This window comes from Lissotriton vulgaris, chromosome 12, assembly GCF_964263255.1.
Source record: "Lissotriton vulgaris chromosome 12, aLisVul1.2, whole genome shotgun sequence".
NCBI classification, from domain to species: Eukaryota; Metazoa; Chordata; class Amphibia; order Caudata; family Salamandridae; genus Lissotriton; species Lissotriton vulgaris.
In genome coordinates, this window is record NC_141700.1 from 728,039,040 (window position 1) to 728,062,983 (window position 23,944).

The 23,944-nt window shown below is 48.0% G+C and overlaps 1 protein-coding gene across 1 annotated transcript in view; it reads left to right on the top strand.

The window, feature by feature from the left end:
* Positions 1-23,944, top strand: part of STAG3 (STAG3 cohesin complex component) — a 1,294,449-nt gene that overhangs the window by 1,115,027 nt on the left and 155,478 nt on the right. The window contains exons 31-33 of the mRNA XM_086945989.1: positions 19,245-19,452; positions 19,532-19,876; positions 19,984-20,092. Of these exons, the coding sequence (XP_086802115.1) occupies positions 19,245-19,452; positions 19,532-19,876; positions 19,984-20,092 (662 nt within the window). The remainder of the gene's footprint in view (positions 1-19,244; positions 19,453-19,531; positions 19,877-19,983; positions 20,093-23,944) is intronic.

Here is a 23,944-nt window from a genome sequence, read left to right on the forward strand (position 1 = left end):
TATGTGGTAGCTGTAGAGAGCAGCCTTAAGCCTTAGTCCTGAAGGAGTGTAAATCAGCCTGTTTTTACCAGAACTAATCCTGTAGTGTAGGTTAAGTGAAAAAGAACCACAGTGTAGTTATAAAAATATGCATCTAGCCGCAGATTCCTTAACTTAGAATATCCCCAGGTGTGAGAATGGATCTAGATATTTTTTGCAGCAGCAACTCTGCGCGCCGGGGAACGGCTCCACACGACTCCGCCCTGACGTCATCCACGGACGTGACCTCGGCGAGGTCATATAAGTCTTTCTCGTCGTGCTGATGTCCTTTTCCTTCTTTTCCGCGTGCAACGCGCATCCGGAGTGAGCTTCTCTGGTGTGTTTTCAGGCCTCATTTTCGCGTCAGGAATAGTGTGGGATGCCTTCGGGCCTTAAATCTGGTCATTCCTGTTCTCGGCAAATGTCCGCGACGGACCCGCATCCTATTTGGTTGTGGTGTCTGGGCGAGCACCATGACTCCACGGACTGGGAAGCCTTCCAACTTCTGGAACTGAAGTCTCGGCGGGAGCGCCGTATGAAGCTTCTCTCAGCACGGCTGTCTTGGTCGGAGCCGTCTCTCCCCCCGGCCTCTTCGTCGACTGTAGGTCCCTCTACTGTTCTGCCGGCGATCGCCCTCTGGGGTCCCGGGCCGTCGTTCTCTTGGTAAGTCAAGGAGCTTGTGATCTAGGTCTTCGACCTCACCTTCTTCTATTGTCAGGGGCACTGGTTCCCAGAACTTTCCGGATGTGTGTTCCCGACGGTCATCCCCCTCTATCCGCCCTTTCCGGGTTTGGGGATAACTCTGGTCCAAATGGAGGCCTATGCTACGGCTTTGCAGGCCTCTCTTGGGTCCTCTCCCGTTTCTGGGGCGTCCTCGTGACCTTTGCTTCTTGTGGGGTCTCCGGACTCGCCGACGGGTTCGCCCCCGGCGCCAATTGAGCCTTTGCCTCCCAGGAATGTTTGAGATGTGTTAGGGCGCGGCCCGGTTGGGTCCCCCTCTATGCTACGACCGACGGCGCCTCTGCCGCGTCGCATAGCCCCGCGGGGCTCCCTGTGGCGCCGCAGGTGGTTGCCTGTGCTCAAAGCCCTGACTTGAGCACACCCCAGCCAGAGCTGGGGTCGGCGCCGTCCTGGTGCCGGAGGCTCTGCTCCGCTCCTTTCTCTGGAATCTGAGCCTGTTTTAGATGAGGCGGAGCCGGAAGATTGTCTCGCCGGCTTCGGCGCCCTCTCCTTCTTCAGAGGGGGAGCTTGTCATAGTTTCGGCACTGACTCGACGCCGAATGCTGCAGAGTCGGTGTCTGGCGAGGCACAATTGGTGCCAACATGCGTCGTTTTGCAAAAACAACAGTTGATGGACAGCATGCAGAACAATGTCATACATTCACCCCAGTACAGAGATCTGGGCCTAAATCCATCGTTTTTTTGCACTCCACACCACCCCAGTTCAGACATGGCCATATGCAAATCAGCCTTGACCCTGTGCCTCATGGGAACAGTCCAGCCCGAACTGCCAAGCCATGTCTTCCCTGGACCGGAATCAAGCATCCTAGGACCAGTTTCTGGCTAGCAGCCGTCTTCAGCCTGGATAGCTTGACTCCAGTGGTGTGGAGAGCACGGGACTCACATCTGAGCATACCCGTCCCACTTGGAGTGACAAATGCAAAAACAACAGTTGATGGACAGAATGCTCCCTGTGGCGTCGCAGTTGGTTGCCGGTGCTCAAAGCCCTGACTGGAGCACACCCCAGCACTGTCCGGAGCTGGGGTCGGTGCTGTGTGGAGCCGGAGGCTCTGCTCCGCTCCTTTCTCTGGAATCGCAGCCTGTTCTAGATGAGGCAGAGCCGGCGTCGGAAGATTGTCTCGCCGGCTCGGCGCCCTCTCCTTCTACAGAGGGGGAGCTTGTCATAGTTTCGGCACTGACTCGACGCCGAATGCTGCAGAGTCGGCGTCTGGCGAGGCACAATCGGTGCCAACATGCGTCGTTTTGGCACTGTGTCGATGCCGGGTTCTGGACTCTTCTATAGTGGCCTCTGGAGAGAGTTCGGTGCCGCCGGGCGTCTCCGGACAAGTGCCCCCCTTGGAATTTGTGGAGCCTCCTCAGGAGCTCACAGATCCAGCAGGCTGTTCGCCTCCTCAGGAGTCCTGTCAGGATCCTCATTCTTCCATGGGGCATTGGGCACACCCTCAGTGTCTTGGGAGGGTCACCTTAAAAGCTGTTTTACCCTCCGCGGAGGGCTACAGAGGCTGGTGCAGCTTTTTTGAGAGTGGTCTCTTTGGCCTCCCGCTTTTTAAATATGCAACCCCCTTCTACCCCTTTGTGTGTGGACCCCTTGCCTGTGGTCCTCCACCGTGGGTCCGGAAATGTGGAGCCGCTTTTGCCTTTTTGAAGCTTCCCTTTGATGCCCTCTTGGGTACCTGCTTCAGGTGACTTGTTCAGGTTTGAACCGCCCCTGTCCAGCTCCACATGATCTGATATGTCGTTTTGTGCACCCTGATGCGCAGGGGTTTGTGTTGCAGACTGCCTTTCCTTCTCTGCCCCCCTTTAACGCTTCCTCCCTCTTTGGAGTCCAGGTGGCTTGAGTCATGGGGTAGGAACGTCTTTGCATCCACTAGTGCTGCCCTACGGTCCTTAAATACAGAGTGTTACTTGGCTCGGGCTACCTCTGCCTTGTGGGACTGTGCAGAGTCTTTGCTTACTGCCACCTCTGAAGGTGCTCGCGTTGATCTCCTTCACCTCATCCAGGATGGCCGCGACCTTGCTGAATTCACAATCCGTTCAGCTTTAAATACTGTGGATTCTTTGGGCTGAGTGATGGCGAGTTCTGTTGCCTTAAGGCGTCACGCTTGGTTGCGAGATAGTGTCTTCCCTGAAAATATCCGGGTGCGACTGGTTGACTTACCCATTGATGGGGTCTTGCTCTTTGATGCTCACACTGAGTCAGCAGTTCACCGGCTCCTGGCGGGCTTTCGTCCTCCCACTTAGGCCCTTTTAGGCCTGTCTTCTGTGGTACTTTTTCATTTTGCATCCTTTAGATGCTCTCTGTGTTTAACGTGGGAAGTGAGCCTTACGTCTTCTTTTTTCTGTGGTCAAGGGTGTTTACCCTTTTATTGGCATCTCTTGGAGGCGTTTATCTTTCAGCGGCCTGTTGGCCGCAGGTTGCTGTGTTCTCTGACTGTGGTTTTCAGCCAGTGGCTCAGCTCAGTAATGTTACTTCTGCTCGGAACTCAGTTCACGGGTTCGGTTCATTACTGAGTTATTTTGGCCTGGCTTATTTCCCTAAGAGGTTTCCCCCTTTGTTTGGGGTATGCATACTCCATGTGGGGTACTTGTATGCTATTATATAGCCTTGCTTCTCTCTCCTGGGCCTGGAGATCATGTGGGATCCATGCGCTGCTTGATGGTCCATTGTACGGTATTCTAGGGTTTTCCCTGGTGCCATCTGCTTTCGCCTGGGTCACCACCTCCTTTCGAGGTTTCATGGTCTCCTCTTCACAAACTGTTCCTACCTGCCCTTACTGTTCTAGGTATGGTCCGGTATATACATGTTCATACTCCTGGCTCATTCTGTCTATACATAATTGTATGTTATATATTTCTGTCTACATGTCGGTTGTCATGGTATCTTCTTCCTACGTCACTGCCTCTTGTCGAGGCTCCGAGGTCTGGACCAATATCTCCATGTGTGGGGGAGAGTTTTTGAGTTGGTGCAAGTTGCCCGTAGGTTCCTCCTTGCTTCCGCTTACTGAAGTGATTTCCCAAATTGACATATGCTCCCTTCTTTGTGTTCAACGCTGTACGTGTCTTTCTGGAGTGTTGGTCCTGGATTTTGAGACTCTTCCCACCATTCGTTAACTTGGTATTTTTTGGCCTCTTCCTTCGGATATGCCTACTCTTGTTAAAGCTACACCTGCGGGACAGTTCTTCTAATGGCAGTGGTCATTGATTACTGTCTGCAAGTCTATATTGTGGTTGTTCCTTACTTTGGCTTCATGCTGCCCGGTCGGGCACTCTTCTGTTCCTGCGTAAGCCACTTTATGATCTCTATGGCCACTTTCCGGCAGCATATTCTAACTGCTTCAGCTGATTGGGGATTGATGCTATTGCCCCTCATTACACTTTTTGGGTTGGGTGTGCGCTTGGCGTGCTTCTTGTCCTGCTGGCTAATCCCGATGCATTGCTCAGGATCTGGCTCTTGCCTTTAGGCTCTAGCCACCAGCTCCTTCGGCTTCCTTCTTTAGGCTAGTCTGTTAGGCACTGGTTGCATCGCATCAATTTTATTTCAAGCTTGGGTCAAAGCACTCATCGTGCTCATTTAGCGGAGAGTGATCCTTCTTCCTCTCTCTTTCCTTGCTCTGGTATAGTGCTCATGCCGTTCTACCTGTCTTTTTTCATACAGGTATAGTGTGGCGCCATTCTTGTTTTTCGGATATCTTCTATCCTGTGACTTCTGCTCTTCGTGATGCTGGGGTTGCTGTTGGGCTGTTCTGTCACAGCTTTCCCCCTTTATCCATCACTCTGTTGCCGGATCAGATGCTTGGCGCTTTCTGTTGTCCTGTCGCAGACCCACCTTCCTTTTGGGGTATCCCTGTGGTATCTATTCTAAGTTAAGGAATCTGCGGCTAGATGTCTCTGTCAAATGTACAAGTTACTTACCTTAGGTAACAATGTATCTGGTAGAGAAGTTGTCTAGCCGCAGATTCCTTAACGCCCACCCAGCCTCCACGTTCTGCGAGGATCTTGTCTAGTGGTGTTCTCCGCTGGCCTCTTTAGTTGCCTAGGGTTATATCTCGAGGGGGTTCAGATTGTTGCACTTCTCTGGATGCGTTCATATACTGTTAACCTCTGCTGAGGGGCTTCTTTTCTGTCATATGGTGCCTTTGATTCACGAGGAGATTTGTTTTCCTCTCCAGTTCCCTTCCCTTCTGTCTGCCCTACTACCTCGGGGTCCTGGTCTCCTTGTGGTCATCCTCTTGAGGGTCGGTTGTGCTCGGTTTCCTGCCTCTGTTTTTAGAGGGGAAGGCCAGTCTTCTCATTATTTCCTACAGTGCACTGTTGTTCTTTCTGTGCTCCGTTCTTAGTGGACGGCACAGTCCCACATGGCGATATCATTCTATTTCTGTCTGTTGCGATGTTCTTCCCTTGTTGCACTCGGGAAGGGGCCTCCGCTAAGATTGCGGGCCCTATCTCACAGCTTCCACTTATGTGTAGGCAGTGTCTACTCTATCTTAAGGATGGTGTATTCCACCATCCTCCTCCTTTATTCACAGATTTTTCATCCCTCGCACACTGTTCCCATAATTTCACAGTTTTTAGTTGGTGGCTCCGCGTTGTGCAGAGTAAAAGTTTCTCCAAAGAAAACTGACGTCAGCGGGCCAGGAGATACTTATATGACCTCGCTGACGTCACGTAAGTGGATGACGTCGGGGTGGGGTCGCGTGATGCCATCCCCCAGCACGCAGAGTTGCTGCTGCAAAAAAGTTCTGTGTCCAGTCTCACGCCTGGGGATATTCTAAGTTAAGGAATCTGCAGCTGGACAAGGTCTCTACCAGATACGTTGTTACCAAAGGTAAGTAACTCGTACATTTATTATAAACACTCACAAACACATTGCAATATCTCTTACCCGGAGATAGTCACAATACACACAATACTTTAGTAATTGAACACGTAAGTAGCACAAAAACACAGTGGTCGCCAGGGGAGACCAAGCCATATACTATTAAAGTGGAATACAAACCACAACCTAAGTCGAGACAGGCCCCAGAAGACGTAGAAGAGCTAACATCCCAAGGAATCACCCGGAGGCCGTGTGCAGAGTGGGAACACAACCGCGTTCTCAATAAAAGTCCATGGGTAAATCGCGGTTGCAGTTTTTAAGAAGGATCCTTCTCAGAGGATCCTGAAGAGACCCCAGAAGGTTGGAGTCACTTCACCCGTGCATACCCCGGGAACCAGGATACCTACTCCAGGGAAGCCAGGTGTGTAGATGCGAAGTGACGTCAGAAACTGCAGTAGACCACAATGGAGGGTTTCAGTGAAGATGCCACTGGCAAAGAAGGTGAAAGAGTCTGGTGGATCCCAAAGGTGGATTCAAGATGAGGTACCTGAAAGCAGAGGGGACAGAGTCTGTCACCCAGGATGCACGGAAGACGAATGCTCACTGATGTCGGAGATGCATGAAAGTTGATGGTGACCCTGGCGCTGCAGCTGTGTGGACAAGGCAACGCTGTGGAAGACCACGAGCCATTCATAAGCTGTCCCACGTTGGATGTCGAGAGCCAGGGAGTCTGTGTCTGTCGGGAGCACCAACGAGCCTTGGCAACTGCAACAAATGTAGTTGATGAAAAAGGTGCAGTGTCGGACCAGCAAGGTCCAAGGAACTCACCGTGAGCAAGTAAGACGGAGCAGGCCCGAGCAAGCAGGTGAGCCCACTGGAGCCAAAGAAGACCGACATGCCTGAGGCACAGGAGTTGCAGAAGGCCCTTGAGCAGCTCACCAGTGTTGAAGGCCCACAGTGGAGAGGATGTGGTGAGGATGAAGATCTTGGTAGTAAGCGATGCTTGAGGCTGGAGCTTCTTGGATCCCGAAATCTCTGGAGGATAGAGTCAACAAGTCTTGGCAACAGCAAGCCGATGCTTTTCACGCATGTACTGCTCCAGCGGTTCCAACGAGGGATACTGGCTTCAAACTTGCTGTGAAGACATTGCAGGCCTCGAGGGAAATTGCACTGCCACCAACTGTGTTGCTGAACCTTTCGAAGCCCATGTGTGCTCATGAACAGCAGACCCGTCAACTTTGTTGCCGTGCCTGCAGATGCATTGGAGTGACTCCTTCACTCCAAGGGAGATTCCTTTGCGTGTCTTGGATGTCTACAGTCCGGTAGAATAACCTGTATGGAGCACAGGCACAGCCGATGCAGAAAACTGGCAGGACGACAATACCAGGAACAGCAGGAGTCTTCCCAGTTACAGTCTTGGTTCCCAAAGCAAAGACCAACGAAGTACAAAGTGCCCAGATGGTTGGGGATAAAGTGGTTTTGGTTCTGAATCTTGTCCCACAACGAATATAAGGAACCACCCACAGGTAAGCTCCTAAGTACCCTAAGGAAAGGGTTGGGACAATTGTGGGATCCCTCCCATTGGAGTTGCTGGACAGTGGGGAGGATACTCCCATGTCCTTTGTCCAGTTTCGCTCCGGAGCGGGACCCAACGGCTCCCTGAACTGGTTCCAACAGGAGTATGCAAGGAGGGCACCAAATGTGCCCTTAAAAACAGTCTAGTGGTGCTAGAAAGCACCCCCACCCTGGCCCAATCCACTAAGTCCTGTCTGGGAGGTGGTAACACCTCCCTGTGATAGAAAACCTATTGTCCTGCCTTCCCCTGCTCGAGCTTGGTTCAGCAGCAGGAGGGTTTAATCATGTCTCTGGTTGGCAGCAGCTATAGTTTGCTGTCTGGGTCTAGAAGACTGGTACTGGAGCACTGAGGGCCTCCCAGAGAAGCTTTGCAGTGCATGAAATCATACCCCAACATAGTTTACGGAATTGGGGTATCATTCCAACATGTTTGATACCAAACACGCCAGGGTTCGTTACAGCCAGTTTATAGTTGGCTATCGCGTTATGACACATGGCCACTCTATGTATTTTAATGGCTGATGCTCTTATTACCCGGGAGAATGGATTCTGTGGATTGTAGGGGTGTCCCACTCATAACCCTCCCTTCAGGATTGAAAGGCCTACCTTAGGGGTGACTTATAGGTTTTAAGTGTAGTGACCTGCCTTGGGTGTGACTTATAGGTTTTAAGTGTAGTGACATCAGATGTAAGAAACTTAGATCTGTTGTAAGTGGTGCTAGCACCAGCTTACAGAGGCTGCAATGGCAGGCCTGTAGTCACAATCGGAGTGGTCTCCCATGGGTGGCATAATACATGCTTCAGCCCATGGGGTATCCCTGGTGTACCTATGCCCTGGGTACCTTAGTACCATATACTAGGGTCTTAATAGGGTACTCCAGTAGCCAATCTGTGGGGTACCTAAGCATGGTCCAATTCAGGGAAGAAGCGCTGAGACTGGGGTCCTGATAAGCCGGATCCCAGTCAGACTGGTCAGAAAAAGAATGACACCAGCAAAAAGTGGAGATAACCATGAAAGCAGATCCTACTTTCCTAGAAGGCGTTTTGCCTAAAGTCATGACCGCTTTTCATGTCAGGAAATTAATCACTCTCCCAATTTTCTTTGCTTTGCCTCACCCATAGAAAGAGGTGGAGAGACTCCATTGGCTGAATGCGCTAAAAATGTTTAAGCTTTCACATCATTTGCACCAAAGACCATCAGGTGGACGACAGGCTTTTTGTGGATTTCTTTGGAGGCAATGCAAAAGAGAGCAGAAAGGACTCTGTCAAGGTAGATAGTCCTACCACTGAGTTGGCAGATACAGTGCCTGTCCTTGACATCTGTCACACTACTTCATGAACCTCAACACTTGGATTGCCTCTGTGCTGCTCCCTCGCTTGTCTAAAAAAACAACTCCCTATCTCGCTGAAAGCCACAAGCAGTCTGTTACACAAAAGACCTCTGACTCACCAATTGCCACTGCAAACAGTTGTAACGGAGTTGGCGCCATACCCATCACAACTACACCTCTGGATTTACCACCAGCAGTTTAGAGCCACCATCCAGCACCCACCCAACAAATCCAAAACCGCTTCAACATCTAAAAGATGTCTTCACCATAGTCAAGGAATTCATATCCCCTGTTGCCAGTTCTACGACTGTCAGCTCCTCACTGGAGCTTTACAACCAGTCTACCTATACTTAACCAACAAAATCAACTCCATATACAACTTCACCTTGCTGCACCCACCTCTTCCCCAACAGGACCTCTCCACCCAAGCCATCCTCCACCTCGATGACACGAGCACCCCGTAAACGACCCTGGCCTGCTTCTCAGCCATCACCTTACAGGAAAATGCAGTCACCATGCCTTCCATCCACTTGGGAGCCCCTGCAAATCCATGTCCTTACTTCATATTCACGAAATGACTCAACCCCATCAGCACAACCCTCGCAGCAATTCTCAACGACTCTCACTACCTCCACCTTCCCGGACTCCTGAAAATATGCCACCATCCTATCTCCTGATGAAACCCTCGGCAGACCCAGAGATACTGGTAAACTACAGACCCCCTCCCTCTTCCTGTACCTAGCCAAAGCACTAGGAAAGTGAATCAGTACCAGACTAGCCAGCTGTCTTAATGCCAACCACCCTCTGGACCCTCTCAATCTTTATTCAGACCATCAACAGCCCTGAAACTACCCTCATTGCTGCCACGGACAAAATCTGCCTGAGGGGACACTGCAGCACTCATCCTACTTGACCTCTCTGGTGCTTTTAACACAGTCTCCCACCCAATCGTCATCCAATGCCTCCATGAGAATGGAATCCATGGACCAGCACTCCAATGTCGCAACTCCTTCCTTTTAGGACTCACCCATTCAGCTAAGCCCCTTACAATTCCACTGGCTCTAGCTTGATCTGCGACATCCCTCAGGCCTCTTCCGTCAAGTTTCCTTACTTACATTTTCAAAAGATACATGACACTTCTCACCAACATAGCCTATGCTCACAAGCTCAGCACCATTTCTTACACTGACGATTCTCAGCTCACCCTTTCCCTCTCAGAAGACATCCCTGACACCTAAGCGAACTTCATCAGCTGCATGTCCAAGGTCCCGAACTGGCTGAGTGAGTTCTTCTCCGCTCATGGAGTTAGTTGAGTATTTCCCACTCAGTGTAGAGTGCACAGTTCCCAAAAACTCAGTGTATCAGAGTTTTTTCCTCGCTTGGCAACTTTAAGTTGGCAAACGCGGGCAAGGGAAATCTTACTCCAGACCACCTCCTGGTGAGATTTCTCAATGTGGGCAGCTGCAGATGGTCAACCCACGCTCATTTTGAAACCTTCCGTTCACGTTGAGGGAGCTACCGCTTGAGTAGGATATCTACTCGAGTGGCAGGAAGAAGCAGCACTGTCTTGCTCTGCATGCGATGGAGTTCGTGCTGATTTTACAGCTCAGGACAAACACCAAGCACTAAAAGTCAGCACGAATGGCGTGACATAACACACTCCATTGCTTGACGAACTCTGCGTAGCCCGGCAGAGTTTTTTGGTCACTCCGCGGAGTTCTTCGTGGCAAAACTCTGCAAACTCCAGCAAGGCCTACTGAAAACCAAATGCTTAAACTCTACAATGAGAAACAGGAAGCGCTCCTATTTGTTCTCGATCTGGTAGCCCTTAGAATGATGGCCGTTACCAAGCACGTCCAACTCTGCCAGGAATCTAGGGATCAACAATGATATCTCTATGTCCACCCACGTCAGCACAGTTGCATCCACCTGCTGCTTCCATACCCCCAAGCTCCTCAAGAAAATCAACAGATGACTCCTGCTAGACACCTGAAGATCCACCTCTCAAGCCCTAATCGCCAGAGACTCCAATTCATACAGACTATCACCTCGACGACCTCCACTGGCTCCCTATCCACAGATGCACCCTTTTAAAGCTCCTCACACACACTACACACTATACAATCAAGAACCAGCACACCTCAGCAGCCGTATAGAGTTCCACACACTCACCAGATACGCTCAGCCAGCCTCCTCTTCTCCCATGTCCTCTACATCCCTTGAGCCAGAGCTGGGGGCTGCTCCTTTTCCTACCTCGCCCCAAAACCTGAAACAACATCCCCTTCCACATAAGGGCTACCAGTTTCATCTCAGAATTCTGCCAGAAAGTAGAAAACTGGCTCTTTTAATAGGCTTCAGTCAAAACTGCACCTCTGGAGCCGCAGCGTGTGGGTTCTTGGTTTGATCTGCTGTGAGGGCGACAGCGGACCCTTTATTCTATCTTTGAACTGCCCACAGTACTCTGGAGGCAAGCGAGGAGAGCACCGTGACCCTGGGCTTGTGGTAGTCGCGCCGGAACACCAAGGCGGACTCCAAGTCCCAAAATCCTTCAGCTGGCACCACCTGGCCCGGGAGCAAGCCGCGCTTAGACCTCCCAGCTGCTTTAATTGACCTTGCCGCTCCCGCTTCGTAGCGTGTGGGTTCTTGGTTTGATCTACTGCGAGGGCGACAGCGGACCCTTTATCCTATCTTTGAACTGCCCACAGGACTCTGGAGGCAAGCGAGGAGAGCACTGTGACCCTGGGCTTGTGGTAGTCGCGCCGGAACTCTAAGGCGGGCTCCAAGTCCCAGGATCCTTCAGCTGGCACCACCTGGCCCGGGAGCAAGCCGCGCCCACACCTCCCAGCTGCTTTAATTGACCTCACCCGCAGCGTGTGGGTTCTTGGTTTGATCTACTGCGAGGGTGACAGGGGACCCTTTATCCTATCTTTGAACTGCCCACAGGACTCGGGAGGCAAGCGAGGAGAGCACCGTGACCCTGGGCTTGTGGTAGTCACGCCGGAACACCAAGGCGGACTCCAAGTCCCAGGATCCTTCAGCTGGCACCACCTGGCTCGGGAGCAAGCCGCGCCTGCATCTCCCACCCTACATAACTGCACCATCTTCCCCGCGACGCGGGAGTGTCCCGGGAGAAGCCCGGGACAAGGGCGGGCCCTCTTAGGCCAGTGGAGGCTGGGCTGGGCCTCCCCCCCCCCCCCTTCGACGTGCAACCCACGGCGAGGACGGACTTTTTGTACAAGACTCTAGTAAGCAGATCCACTTAAAGCTCTTCATTTGGCCTTCTTGATAATTGATAAATGTACAATTACAGTTCTGTCTGAGACAGCACTAAAGGTTAAGTGTGATTTCACCAGCTCTCCATAGTTTTTAGTATGCATCAGGACCTTACCTGTCTCCAAAGAAAAATCCTTATTGGGAGGAGGAGGCAATCGAGGAACGTTAGACAATTATGTCAATAGGGCTACCGCAGGAATTGACCGGGATATCGCACTTGCTGAGCGACGGGCCGAGAGACGTCGTTCTGTTGAGCTTATCAAGAACAAACGTTCATCTCTGGGGCCGTTACAGCTAGCCATGTCACCGCACTCCAGCACGCTTCGTGAAAGCGAGGATTTTGATGCATCTTTTTGTGACAACATACCGTTACTCCTCCGAGATAGAACCCCCCCCCCCCATTCGAGTCAAATAACGACTTGATCATAAACCTTTCTGCTTCGATTGGTAACACGATACCAGAGGCAGAAGCCCTGCCAGACACACCGTCACCAATTGTAGAGACTGTCCAAAAATCTAACACAATTCCCAAAATCCCTCGAGCACAGGGCCCACCCCCAAAAAAAAAGGAGAAAGAGGGGGAGTGGACCACAGAGAAATAAGATTCATTCCAGCTAATTTTGGTAACTCTAAGAGCTCCTCATCCAATGCACCCACATTACCCGCACCAGCTATTCCACCACACTTCCCAATAATAGAAACATCTGGCACTGACCTAATGGGAGACTAAAAAGAATAGCCCAACATTTGGGGAACTTAGATCAGGCAATCAGGGAAATCAAAGAGGGAACTAAGGATTTACCAAAGCCCCCACTAGTGCCCTTAACTACTGCATCAGCCCCAAACACTATTGTCCAAAAGGGAGTAAAATCCACGAAGCAAGTTAAATCGAAAACCCTGAAACCAATGTCCCCCCCAAAAATCGTCAAAATGAAAAGAAAAAGAGGCTCAGGTAGGTGGGAAACCTAATTTCTCAGGAAGTGCCCAAAAACCTAATGGCCATGAAGATTCTGCGAGGACATCCGTGCCTAAGAGGTAAAATGTGGAACTGCCTCCGGAAGCAGCTCCGTTTGTGGTGGTCCTCACTGGAGTCCCAGTCTTAGAGGATGGGAAGAGAGAAGACCAATACCAGCTAAAAAATAAAGTCATATTTTGGCTCAGGCAGAACCGACCACTTCCTCCAAACGTAAATGGTGAAATTTTAAACGTTAGGCGTCTTCCCTGGTTAGGACACAGAATAAAGGACATTACGGGGGATATTATTATAATACATTTCAGAGATAAAAGGGCAGTTAGACATGTTTTAAACTGGTCCCCCTCAAACGGCAGCAATGCAATTACAGCACGTGAATTGCCCTACTTTTACCCTAGAGCACTGATGAACTCTGTAACTAATTCGAGGCCCCTATTTCGCAATCAGGACGATTGCATTAGACCTTTACTCCAACATCAGGATGATCACCTTAGGCCCCCACTTAAACATCAAGTTCATCGCTTTAGGCACCCACCTCAACATCTGGACGACTGCTTTAGGCCTCTAATCCTACATCAGAAGGATCACTATAGACCCTTATATCAATATCAGAATAATGTTTTTAGGCCCCTACCCCACAATCAGGATTGGTGTTTTGTACCTCCATCTCAGCCTCAGGTTGATCGCTTCAGCCCCTCACTTCAATATCAGAATGGTCACTTTAGGCCCCCATCAGGATGGTCGTTTTAGGTCCCCATTTCAGTATCAAGATGACCGCTTTGGGCCCATATTTCAACATCAGAACGATCACTTCTTACCTGTCTACAACCGCTACGCGGTATTATCAGGTTTGGAGGTAGTGGACTGACTTGATTTTCGGAGTATAGTAGAGGATGCTGCTGATAGTCCACAAAAGGTGTCTTCTACAAGCATAGAACTAAATACTAACTATACTGTTCATGTCTCTCATCCAAGACGTAAACGGTCTCAGGTCACATCCACTGTTGGGCAAGTTCATAGGCCTGAATCAGGCCCATTCTATCCCTGTTTCTGAACAGGATCTAAATCCCAATCCTGTCACTGGATCCTTATTAGATACGCAGGGATGTATAGGGGAGGAGAAAAAAACGCGTATTGCAGTTCTATTTTGGAACATAGCAGGCCAACGATCTAAGGTCATAAATGACGAATGGAGGGACTTTAGCCCTAAATTTGATATTATTGCGCTTCAAGAGACCTGGGCTATTGACGTGATACATATGGAGGGATTTAAAAGCTATTTCACACCTGCCCAACCTTCCATCTCAGGCAGAGCGAAAGGAGGTCTAACAATTTATGTTTCAAACCTCCTTAATACAACAGAAGTAGTGCCTGTAAATCTGGATCCTAATTTTCAGATTCTTAGGCTGAGCTTAAACAACAGGGATAGCTTCCTTATAGTGAACTTTTATAATAACCTTCCTGATGTTGAGGCAGTGAACTTGGTATCCTTGATCCGGTCAATATTAATAACCAAAACAAGGAAGACAACTAATGAAGTGGTAATTATTTGGGGGGGGGGGGGGATTTCAATCTGGGACCATGCCTTATTGGTAATAATAATATCTGTGGCATCCTGGATGAATTTGAAAACCCCATTTCACATTTTAGACATTCTACCCTAGGTAATTGTTTAAATGAAACCTTATTTGAGCTAGACCTGGTCCAGGCAAATACCCTGAACAAGGAGAATTTAATACTGGCCCCTACATTTCACGGGAGAGGATACCAAACAACAATAGACTACATCCTGGTCTCACATGGTGAGAGGACTATAGATGCAGGATTCACTAGACACACAATTGCACTAAGCGATCATTATCCTCTCAGCATTTCTCTGTCATTGTCCCATAAACCGAAGAGTGGCCTGGGTTCCATTTTATCACAAAATAATCTGGCATTAAACAGATAAAATGGATATGCGCTGAAATGGGGGAAAGTAGACCCTATGGAAATAACAAAGTTAGTTATAGCGAGGGCCTAACCCTCCATTATGAAATGCCTTACTCCAGATACTACACATACAGAAGTCATTGACAACTTTGAATTGATCGTTAAAGCGATCAATGAGGCTCTGTGGGTAGAAATAAAACACAAGTCAAAAAAGAGGAAGGGTTGGTTTAACCACGAGTGCACGGTTGCTTACTCCAATTTAAAAACTGCATTGAGAAAACTGGTGAGGATCCCACACGAGATAACATCATTAATAACAATATATCACAAACTATCCTGGAAACCTGCTGTAGAAACGAGAAAACTTATTTTTTTAAGAACAACTACAGCCCTTGTCAATTTATTAGGAAGTTGGGAAAGAGAGCTCCCACTGAAATTATTACGATCTATAAAGCTAAATGCCTATCTGTGGCTTTGTACGGGGCGGGTCTCTGGGGCTTTGTGGTTACGGATAGCATTCAGAGAGTCGAAAATTCTTTTCTGAGATTTCTTCTTGCAGTTCCTGGGAGTGCGGGTACCTTTGCCTGTCACACAGAGCTGGGTCTTGTATATGTGACGGACCTAGCTAAAGTTGAACCACTTTTATTATGGCGCAGGATTTAGACTTCGGATAAAGCAACCCTTACCCAGTCTCTTCTATCCGACTGTCTAAAAATGGACAATGCTCGCAGGTCCAGGTGGTTGTGGTACATTGCGAGGTTTTTTCACGACTTGTGTTGGGATAAATATTATCATAATCCCTCCTCAATATGTGAGGTTTCGAGGAAGGTCTTTAAAAAGAAATGTCTCGCCCATCTGGAAGAGCTGAGACTGATGAGTGATGCCGCCAAACCTTCTGTTACCCACAGTTTAACGATACAATTGGTACCCACTATACAGCCGTACCTCACTTATAACACCACAAGTTACGAGCGTTACCTTCTGGGAAGATTCAGGATGAATTTTTTCGATCGAACGGTTGCATTTCCAGCTCGAAACAACTGGGCTAAAGAACTTTCTTGCTGTCCCTGTGATGACACTTCTTTACAATCGACTTTGCACAAACAAAAAATCTGTAAATTTTATACTGAACCCAGGAAAAAATGGCTTATTCCGTTCCTGAGACGTATTGGTTATAGACAATGTCGCCCAGCTTTACTTTTTTTTACAGATGTTGGAGGGAGAGCAGTTGGTATTTATAGTAGTTAGCTTTCTTAAATGTATTGTTCGCCATCGTAGGAACTTAGATTAATACTGCACGGAGATCAGTTCTGAAATTTATTAACATAAACGTGTAATGTCTTTTTTTTACTTTAATGGATTTATTCTGTTGGTTGTGAATCGTCTTAATTAAAGATCAATTAGTTGTTATGCATATGCCCTTTTCTGTTTCCTTGTAAAAAGACGAGGTGGGGCATATATTTTTTAACCTGTAAATATCAAGTTTTTTTTTTATTGTATTTAGGTACGGTATTTTTATTGTGTGTTTTTATGTATGATCATTTTATTGTTTGCTTTTATGATTTACAACCAAAATCGAAATAAAGCAAGAATTGAATTGAATTGAACTGCACCTTCCTGCTTAGGCACAGGGTACCCTTCCAGGTGTGATACTTGCGTACACATAAGCATAACATAATATCTGTCCGGCTCGATGTTGGCATAAGTACTCGTTAATGAAGTCCTACTCTCTTTTAAAACCAGGGCCAGCAGTTAGGGCATTTTACCCATTTGGTCCTCTAGAAAGTTTTGATCTGGGCCATTCCACATAACCACCACTTTGGTGGTGTAAGGGTCCAAGCTTCTTCTCCACAGGAGTGCCAGGAAGCGTCGACAAGCCCAGCCCTTCCCCCCCTACACCTATTGCATCTATCAAGCACTAAAACGCAATGGTGGTATGGAGGGAAAGGAGGGAACAAAACAAGGGTAAACACAGGACTCCTCTGGCTGGTATCCCTCAAGGTGAAGACAGGCTCTACAAGGGAATGGATATGTTATATGCACAGTAACCACTTTCAGACAAAACAATTATTAAGCAGTGCACAGATTCTTATCTACGTGTCAGTGATAGCTAATATGTACTTAGCGAACGTGATGTGCGTGGCTCTTATATTCCAGCAACAGGATACAAGAAGTGTATCTTTCTATAACAAGTATGAGACATTAGCTACTAGGGACGTAGATAGTACTCAAGAAATGTAATGTAAGTTTCTCTTACCAATAGTAAGAACTCTGACTGTTCAGACGAGAGGCAATTTGAATGATTTAAATCTCATCTGCAAAAGGCAACATGTTCAAAGTCAAAACATACTACACTGTTATAGTGTTGGAAGATTAAATGTGGTGCTGAATAGTGCCTTACCCGGTCTTCTTGCCCAAGTACTGTAACGTTTGCCAGTCTTCTCCGATAGTACCAGGGAGTCCAGAAGAAAAGAAAACAACAAAAGAAAACAACCTGGTGGACTACATCTCCCACAATACCTCTAGGGTATCCAGGCAGGCGCTTCACAAGTCCGTCCGGCCGGCGGAACTACTAAGTGTCCGGCCGACGGGCGGAACCGTGAATACCCCCGCCGAGAGTCCCACGAAGGTCGGGAAGATGGCTCTTTAACACAGGAGCTTGACAGCTCTCCACTGAGGGACAGCTTCGCAATAAAGGTAAAGGAACAAGGGGGCCTCCTCGGACTCAAAGTAAACACTGGGCAGTGCAATCAGGGAGCAAAACAGGGAACTGGTAGAAAGCTGGGGACCGAGGAAACGGTGGCCGGCTGAGCAGAATCAGGAACGGAGAGCAGAGAGAGTGGAATCCACTTGCGGAAAGGAAGCAAACAACGGATGTGGCTCGGACGGAAGTTACGTGCTCGCTAGGAACAACAAACACTAGAACGCGAAGCGTAGTGTGGGGAACACGTAGTGTGGGGAGGTCAGGCCTTTATTTCCGACTCGTTTCCTCACGCATGCGTGCATGAATGCAGCGCGATCTCCACGGAGGACTGGCAGGCGTGACAGGTGGGTACTGTTGTGGTATCTGTTCTAAAGGTGAGGAATCTGCGGTTAGAAGCATCCATCATACAGACAAGTTACTTTCCTTCTGTAACTCTCTGAGTTGGTTCCTTGAACTGCTGATTGCCCAGCTACCTCCATCTTCCCCATTCTGTGGATTGGTCTATTTATCAACCCCTAAAAAGTCTCCTATTACAGATCATGACACAGGTACTTCTGATTATCGTTGTCTCTGCCTCCGAGGACTCCCCCAGAGTTGAGAAAGAAACTGTTGCCAGTACACAGGGGTGGCACTAACATACAGCTCCATTGGCTCTATCGGGGCAGAACAAAGTCGACACGGAGCCACATGGTGCTGCCTAGCAGCATGCGGGTGCAATGCTGTTTCAATCTTCCAGATCCAGTCTGGTGTCTGGCAATATTCTAAGAGTGAGGAATCTGTGGCTAGGGTAGTCACTAGACAGAGCCATACCAAAGGTAAGTAACTTGTTCATCTATCCATTTACACTTAGCTGCAGTGACAGAATATTTCCTAAATAGAGAACGTGTCTATTTTGAAAAATGCATACACTACGTGTAGCATATTGCTCTCAAAAGAAAGGATCTACCATGCCCTTCTTAAGGAACATTCCCATAGCAGAGATATGTAGGGCTGCTACCTGATCAATGCCACACACGTTTACTAGACACAACTGGGTTGATATTCAGGCCCGTCAGACAGCTTCATTTAGCCAAACCGCGTTAAGAACTTTGTTCCAAACATCTGAATCATCGGTTCGGTACACACTGCTTAGGCAAGATGCTACTTTTATAGTCTATATAGAGCATGTGTACCTACAGCAGCACATGCTACGAACAGCATGTTACTTACCCTTGTACTGTTGTAGATTTACATGCGCCCCCCACCCCCCCTCCCCCCCAATCCTCCTTGGGAGCAAGCTATGATTCAGCATTTTTTTGCGTTTATTCCATCTCAATGAAAAATACACACATTCCTTCTTAGTTCACTACACCCACAGACATTACTCAGTTGGTATGGGAAAAATAATCTGAAATGGAATCTTTGTCCTTGTGGGCTAAGGGGGTGCTTTGCGAGTTGTCTTTTGACTGAAATCTTCTTCAGATAATCATCTTGCAAATTTGTGCACCCAATACCTGATAACAGGAGTATACAGAGCATGGGCATCTAAAGCACTACAAGGTTTGGATAGATGGTTACTGGGTAACTAACATTTTCCTTTCTTGTTCATACTGTTAAATTCACTCAATATTTTATTGAGGGATTTCTTGTCCACTGCGCTGTGCATGTGCGAAAATAGTTTTAAGAGGTTGATGGGTCAGAATGCCTTTGTTTGTTCAAGTGTGTGTTTTTTAAAAAATATATCAAGTGGTTTGTAACCCCTAGAAGGACATTGGCCAAGACGAGATACAAAGTGATAAGTTCCAGTGGAGTTGTTGAAGTTGCACTCATTACTTTGCAAATATAATGCTGCATTGTACAGGCATAAAACAGAGAATAAGGAAGTGTTTGTTTTATTTCCCAGCGTCTAGTGCAAGTGTTGATTCAAGCTGGTTGAGAACGGATGAGAGTCTCCAGCTGCGTGGTGGGTTGAAGACTCCCCAACTAACATCCACAACACTGAGAGGAAACCGCAAGCCTGCGGAGCAGCCAGAAAGTCTTCTACAGGAAGAGGACGAAGATGAAGACACAGATATATCAGAGAGGGGCTCAGAGTCCGACTTCGCAGAGAGGTATTGATTCATTAGGGAGGGGCTGTCAAGTGTCTTTCTCTGGCACCTCTAATACTTATACTTAACTTATCTCTTACAGCCAGTCGTGGCTTGGTACTCAGCGTTTGCGACAGTTGACAACACCGACCAGTCATGGGCGGCTGCACTCAGTTCCTTCCTGCCAGCTCAGAGAGCACCCAATGTATCCCGAGTGGCAAGCGCCTGCAAAACCAGCCATTGATTCTAGCATTGTGTTGCAAGGGTCCCAGCAACAGGCACCTGAAACCCCTGTAAGTGAGCCTCAACTGCGCCAGCTCAGGACCAAGAAGCAGACACCTTCGATGCCATCCAGTGACCGCAGAATGCGCTTGCTGGGTCCTCAGGCACAGGCCCCTGCTACTCCAGCCAGCAGTTCCAGAGAAACTCTCAGCAGTGGGATAAACAGGTGCTTTTTTCCAAAATGCTGCTTTAACTTGCTCTTCTCATGACATTGCATGACCAAGCACAGTTTTATCGCATAGCAACTGTTGATTTACACCTTCTTCCTACTAGGCTTCGACTGATGGAGGAGGATGAGGATGAAGATGATGATGATGATGAGTTGATAATCCGAGAAGATGATACAAGTGAGGAATCCGAGCACCAACCAGAAATTGACATGGTGAGAAAACTGCACAATAGCAAACACTTCTTCTATACAGTTGCTTCAGCAGTCAGCAAGGTATTTTCAATAGATTAAGTTTAAAATCTCCTGCTGTCATTGGGCAGTTATTAGACCACTGTGAATTCCTTTTTATATTCTCCATGTCACATGTGTGACAATTTTGTTTCAGCTTTCAGAGAACCTATAAATCCCCACTGCTCAAAAAATTATTTTCTACAGAAGCAGGAATAAAGTTGCTGGAATCCTTAGAAGTGAGAGGGCAGCAAGTAAATCTATTGAAGATACCAACAAGAAAGAGCTAGTGTCACAGTGGGGTAAAGAAAAAACACTTCTTAGTAATCATAGTTCACCAATTCTTAAACCTAGAATTATGAATATTCCTGCCCACAGACTCTTCTTGAACCCTTCTTAGCCTTGATACTATATCCAATTTTGTTTCACCAATTCAATTGTCAAAAGGCGCCACTGGACATGAAGTCCCCGCCAAACGTAATAAAATGTGTCTGTGAAGGACCTAATGAAAACAGTAATGTCAATTTCATTTTTTTGTTCACTTGACAGAATGCAGGATCTGCCTGCAGCTTCCAATTTTCTGAAATCTAGGAACCCAGCTACCTCTTGTCCTGCAGTATCAAACCCGGCTTTCACTGATTCAAGTGACCGATTGACTTGTTACCAATGCAAAAATGGCAACAGCAGACTATATGCCAAAAAGGAAAACTACTTGCTTTTTTCCCTCATGTTTTTTTAGAGGATCTGGCAGCTAAATGCCTCACAAGGGTTCATTGACTTTGATGGATAACACTCAAATTCCTTGGGCGTCATCTCTTGCACGACCTAGATAATTATAGTGACCCCCTTGATACCCATTGGAATTATAGGTTTACAGACACTGAGTGGTGCCAATACTCCACATCAGGGCCGTTTCCCCTCTGTTGATAGTCTTCTGACTGAGAAACAATTTTGATTCTTAGCAGTAATGTAGACAGCTGTAGAAGATTCGGATCTACCCCTGCACATAACCTAGAGGTTCAACATCTTTATAGAAGAGATTCCTATGCACAGGCACCAAAACCGTGTGAGCCACATTGCTTTGGAGAAGCCTCAAGCTCAAGATGATGAGAAAACATGGGCTTCAGGCCTGTCAGATGCTTTTGTGGGGCCTGGATCACAAACTCATATGGTCCCTCCATGGTTCCTTGAGCACCTTCTTCGAAATAAAAATGTCATAGACCTCGTTTTTTAAAACATTTTTTGAGGCAGTATCAGCATATTGTTCCCCCTAGTGGTGGCCTGACATTAACTTCCTCATGAATGTGCTGCTCATCTCTTGGCAACCTTTATGTAACTTGTTCTGTCCGGTTCAGAGGTCTAAGCTGCACCCATTGCTGGAAATTCTTATTGTGCAGGTGACTTTGGTAGAACTAAAGCTAAACACCTTTCATCATCTCCCTTGGATAGAGAAATTAAGTATCTGGATACTTTGAGATAGCATCTCTTCAGAGAGAAAGCAGACTCACTGGAGAGGTCCAATCAGTTCATAACTCTTGGTCAATGCTGTGGACTCTCCAGTAATTCAGTTCCACCAACAATGCCAAAATGTTTGGAGCTGCAGACAGGCAATTCAGCCATCCGTACCAGCACTTGAGTCACCCTGAAACCATTTTTTGGAGCATATTAGTGAGTAGTTTGTCAGCACCAGCAACATTACTCTGTGATACACATTGATTGTAAGCCACTCTTAAAACTTTTTAGATGTGCTTTGTCAGATCCATTTCAGGTGGACCATAGAGCAAGCTGTGCTTTAGTTGTTGGGCCTGGGGTCGTTTATCTCTGATGTCCTAGGGTCTGACCTACTATGGCTTTGCACACTGGATCACGTGTAACCACTTCAGTACTTGATGCTGTGGTAGTGAAGGCGAGCAGTCACAGGCTTCTCAGGAAGTTGTGTGGGGGTGCCTCAAGCTCAAGACTTAACAGTAACTCAGCAGAGCAGTAACTGACTGTTCAACCCAATGCTGGTACTTTAATACTCACAAAACCTTAGGACTACAGTATACAGATATGGGCACATCACTGGTGTAGGGACACTGTACCTAAGGATTGATACATCCCTAACCTCCACTATTGCCTCCTCCCTTCACTCTTGTTTGAATTTGGTTGAGGGCAAATGTATGTGTCCAAAACAGGTGCAGTGCTGCCCCCTCTCTATAAAGCTTGTGTACTCAATTACTCCTACTATCCCCAAATATTCATGTATTTTTCTGCTCTGTAGCTTTTTTTTGAGGCGCACTGGCTACTGCAGAGACCTGCTTAACATCTCTAACTCTTCCTTCCTATTCTGTGAGCAGACATGAGACGCTAAGGAGTGAACGGGAAAGAGACAACAGCCTGGTGTTAGATTTGGCGGTCTCTAGTTGGCACAGGTAGGTACTTGTGACAAATAGGGACCCTTGCCTCTAGTCAGGGTAAGGGGGTACACTCCTAAAATAACCCCTGCTCAACCCCTTGGTAGCTTGGCATGAGCAGACAGGCTTATCTCAGAGGCAGTGTGCAAATCATTTGTCAACACATAAGGTAATCAAGGGACAACACTACAGATGGACACCACACCGGTTTTATTTCAAAAGTATTCTTTATATAGACTTAACACAAGACCACAAATGACAAAAATCCACAATACTATACTTAAAATGGTAGAATTAGCTTAGTTCTTTTTAGTTCTTAAAATGCATGTACCTTAAGATGCGACACGTAGGGCAACGAAAGTGTTGCGGGAAAGGTGATGCGGTAGTCCTTCACATGCAAGGACGGTGATGCGTTGAAGATCTGGTGCAAAGAAATAAAGATGGTGCTTTCTCCTTGATGCGACACGCTTCCCGGTGATGCGGCGGCGCCTGCTGCGACGTCTATCTTCTCTCCTGGCGATGCGAGTTGCTTCCACAAAGATGCGAGCCGCGACAGGCCCTGCAACACTCTTCTCAGTGATGCGGCGGTGTCTGCGGCGACGTCGATCCTCTTCTCCGGCGATGAGCTGCGACAGGCCCTGTGACACGCTTCTCGGAGATGCTGCGGCGTCTGATGCAACGCCGATCCTCTTCTCATGCGACACGCTTGCCGGTGATGTCGCGGTGTCTGCTGCGTTCCTCTTCTCCGGTGATGCGAGGCGCTTCGTGTTGTGAAGTCGCAGCAGCAGTTCGGCGACATGCTTCTTGTTCTTGAGTCGCGCTTCCAGCTCCTTGCGACACGCAAGTCCTTAAAAAGTCCATCACAACTGCAGGCACTTCAGGAAGACTTTTGGGGAGCTGGTGGGTGAAGTCTGTTTTCCCTGAGACTTCAGCAGGAGACAAGCTCCGTTCCAAGCCCTTGGAGATCCTTACAAGTTGAAATAAAGTACACAACGTTCCTTTCTCCTTCCTTTGGCAGTCAGGCAACCACTGCAGGCCAATGCCCCAAGCAGCAATTCAGCTTAGGGATAGTCTCTCCTCAGTTTCTTCAGGTTCCTCTCCTCAGCAAAAGTTTATTCTTTTTGTCCAAAAGCGATCCTAAGTTCTTGGGATCAGGGTCCCCATATTTATACCCCAAAATCCTTTGTCCTCTGAGGCAAAGGGGCCTTTGCCCAGTCCAAACCAGTTCTGGAGCACTCTGTTTACATGACTCCTTCTCTCCTTTCACAGTGCAGAGCAGAGACATCAGCCGCACCACAGGAGGTGGAGCCTTCATTGTGGAGGGAAGGCACAGCCCTATTCAGGTCCCAGGTGCAAATCCTCCCTCCCATCTAGATGCAGATCTCTCTATTCACCACTGGGCTGCCTCACTCTGTTTCCTGGAATCCCCCAGCCCTGTCAC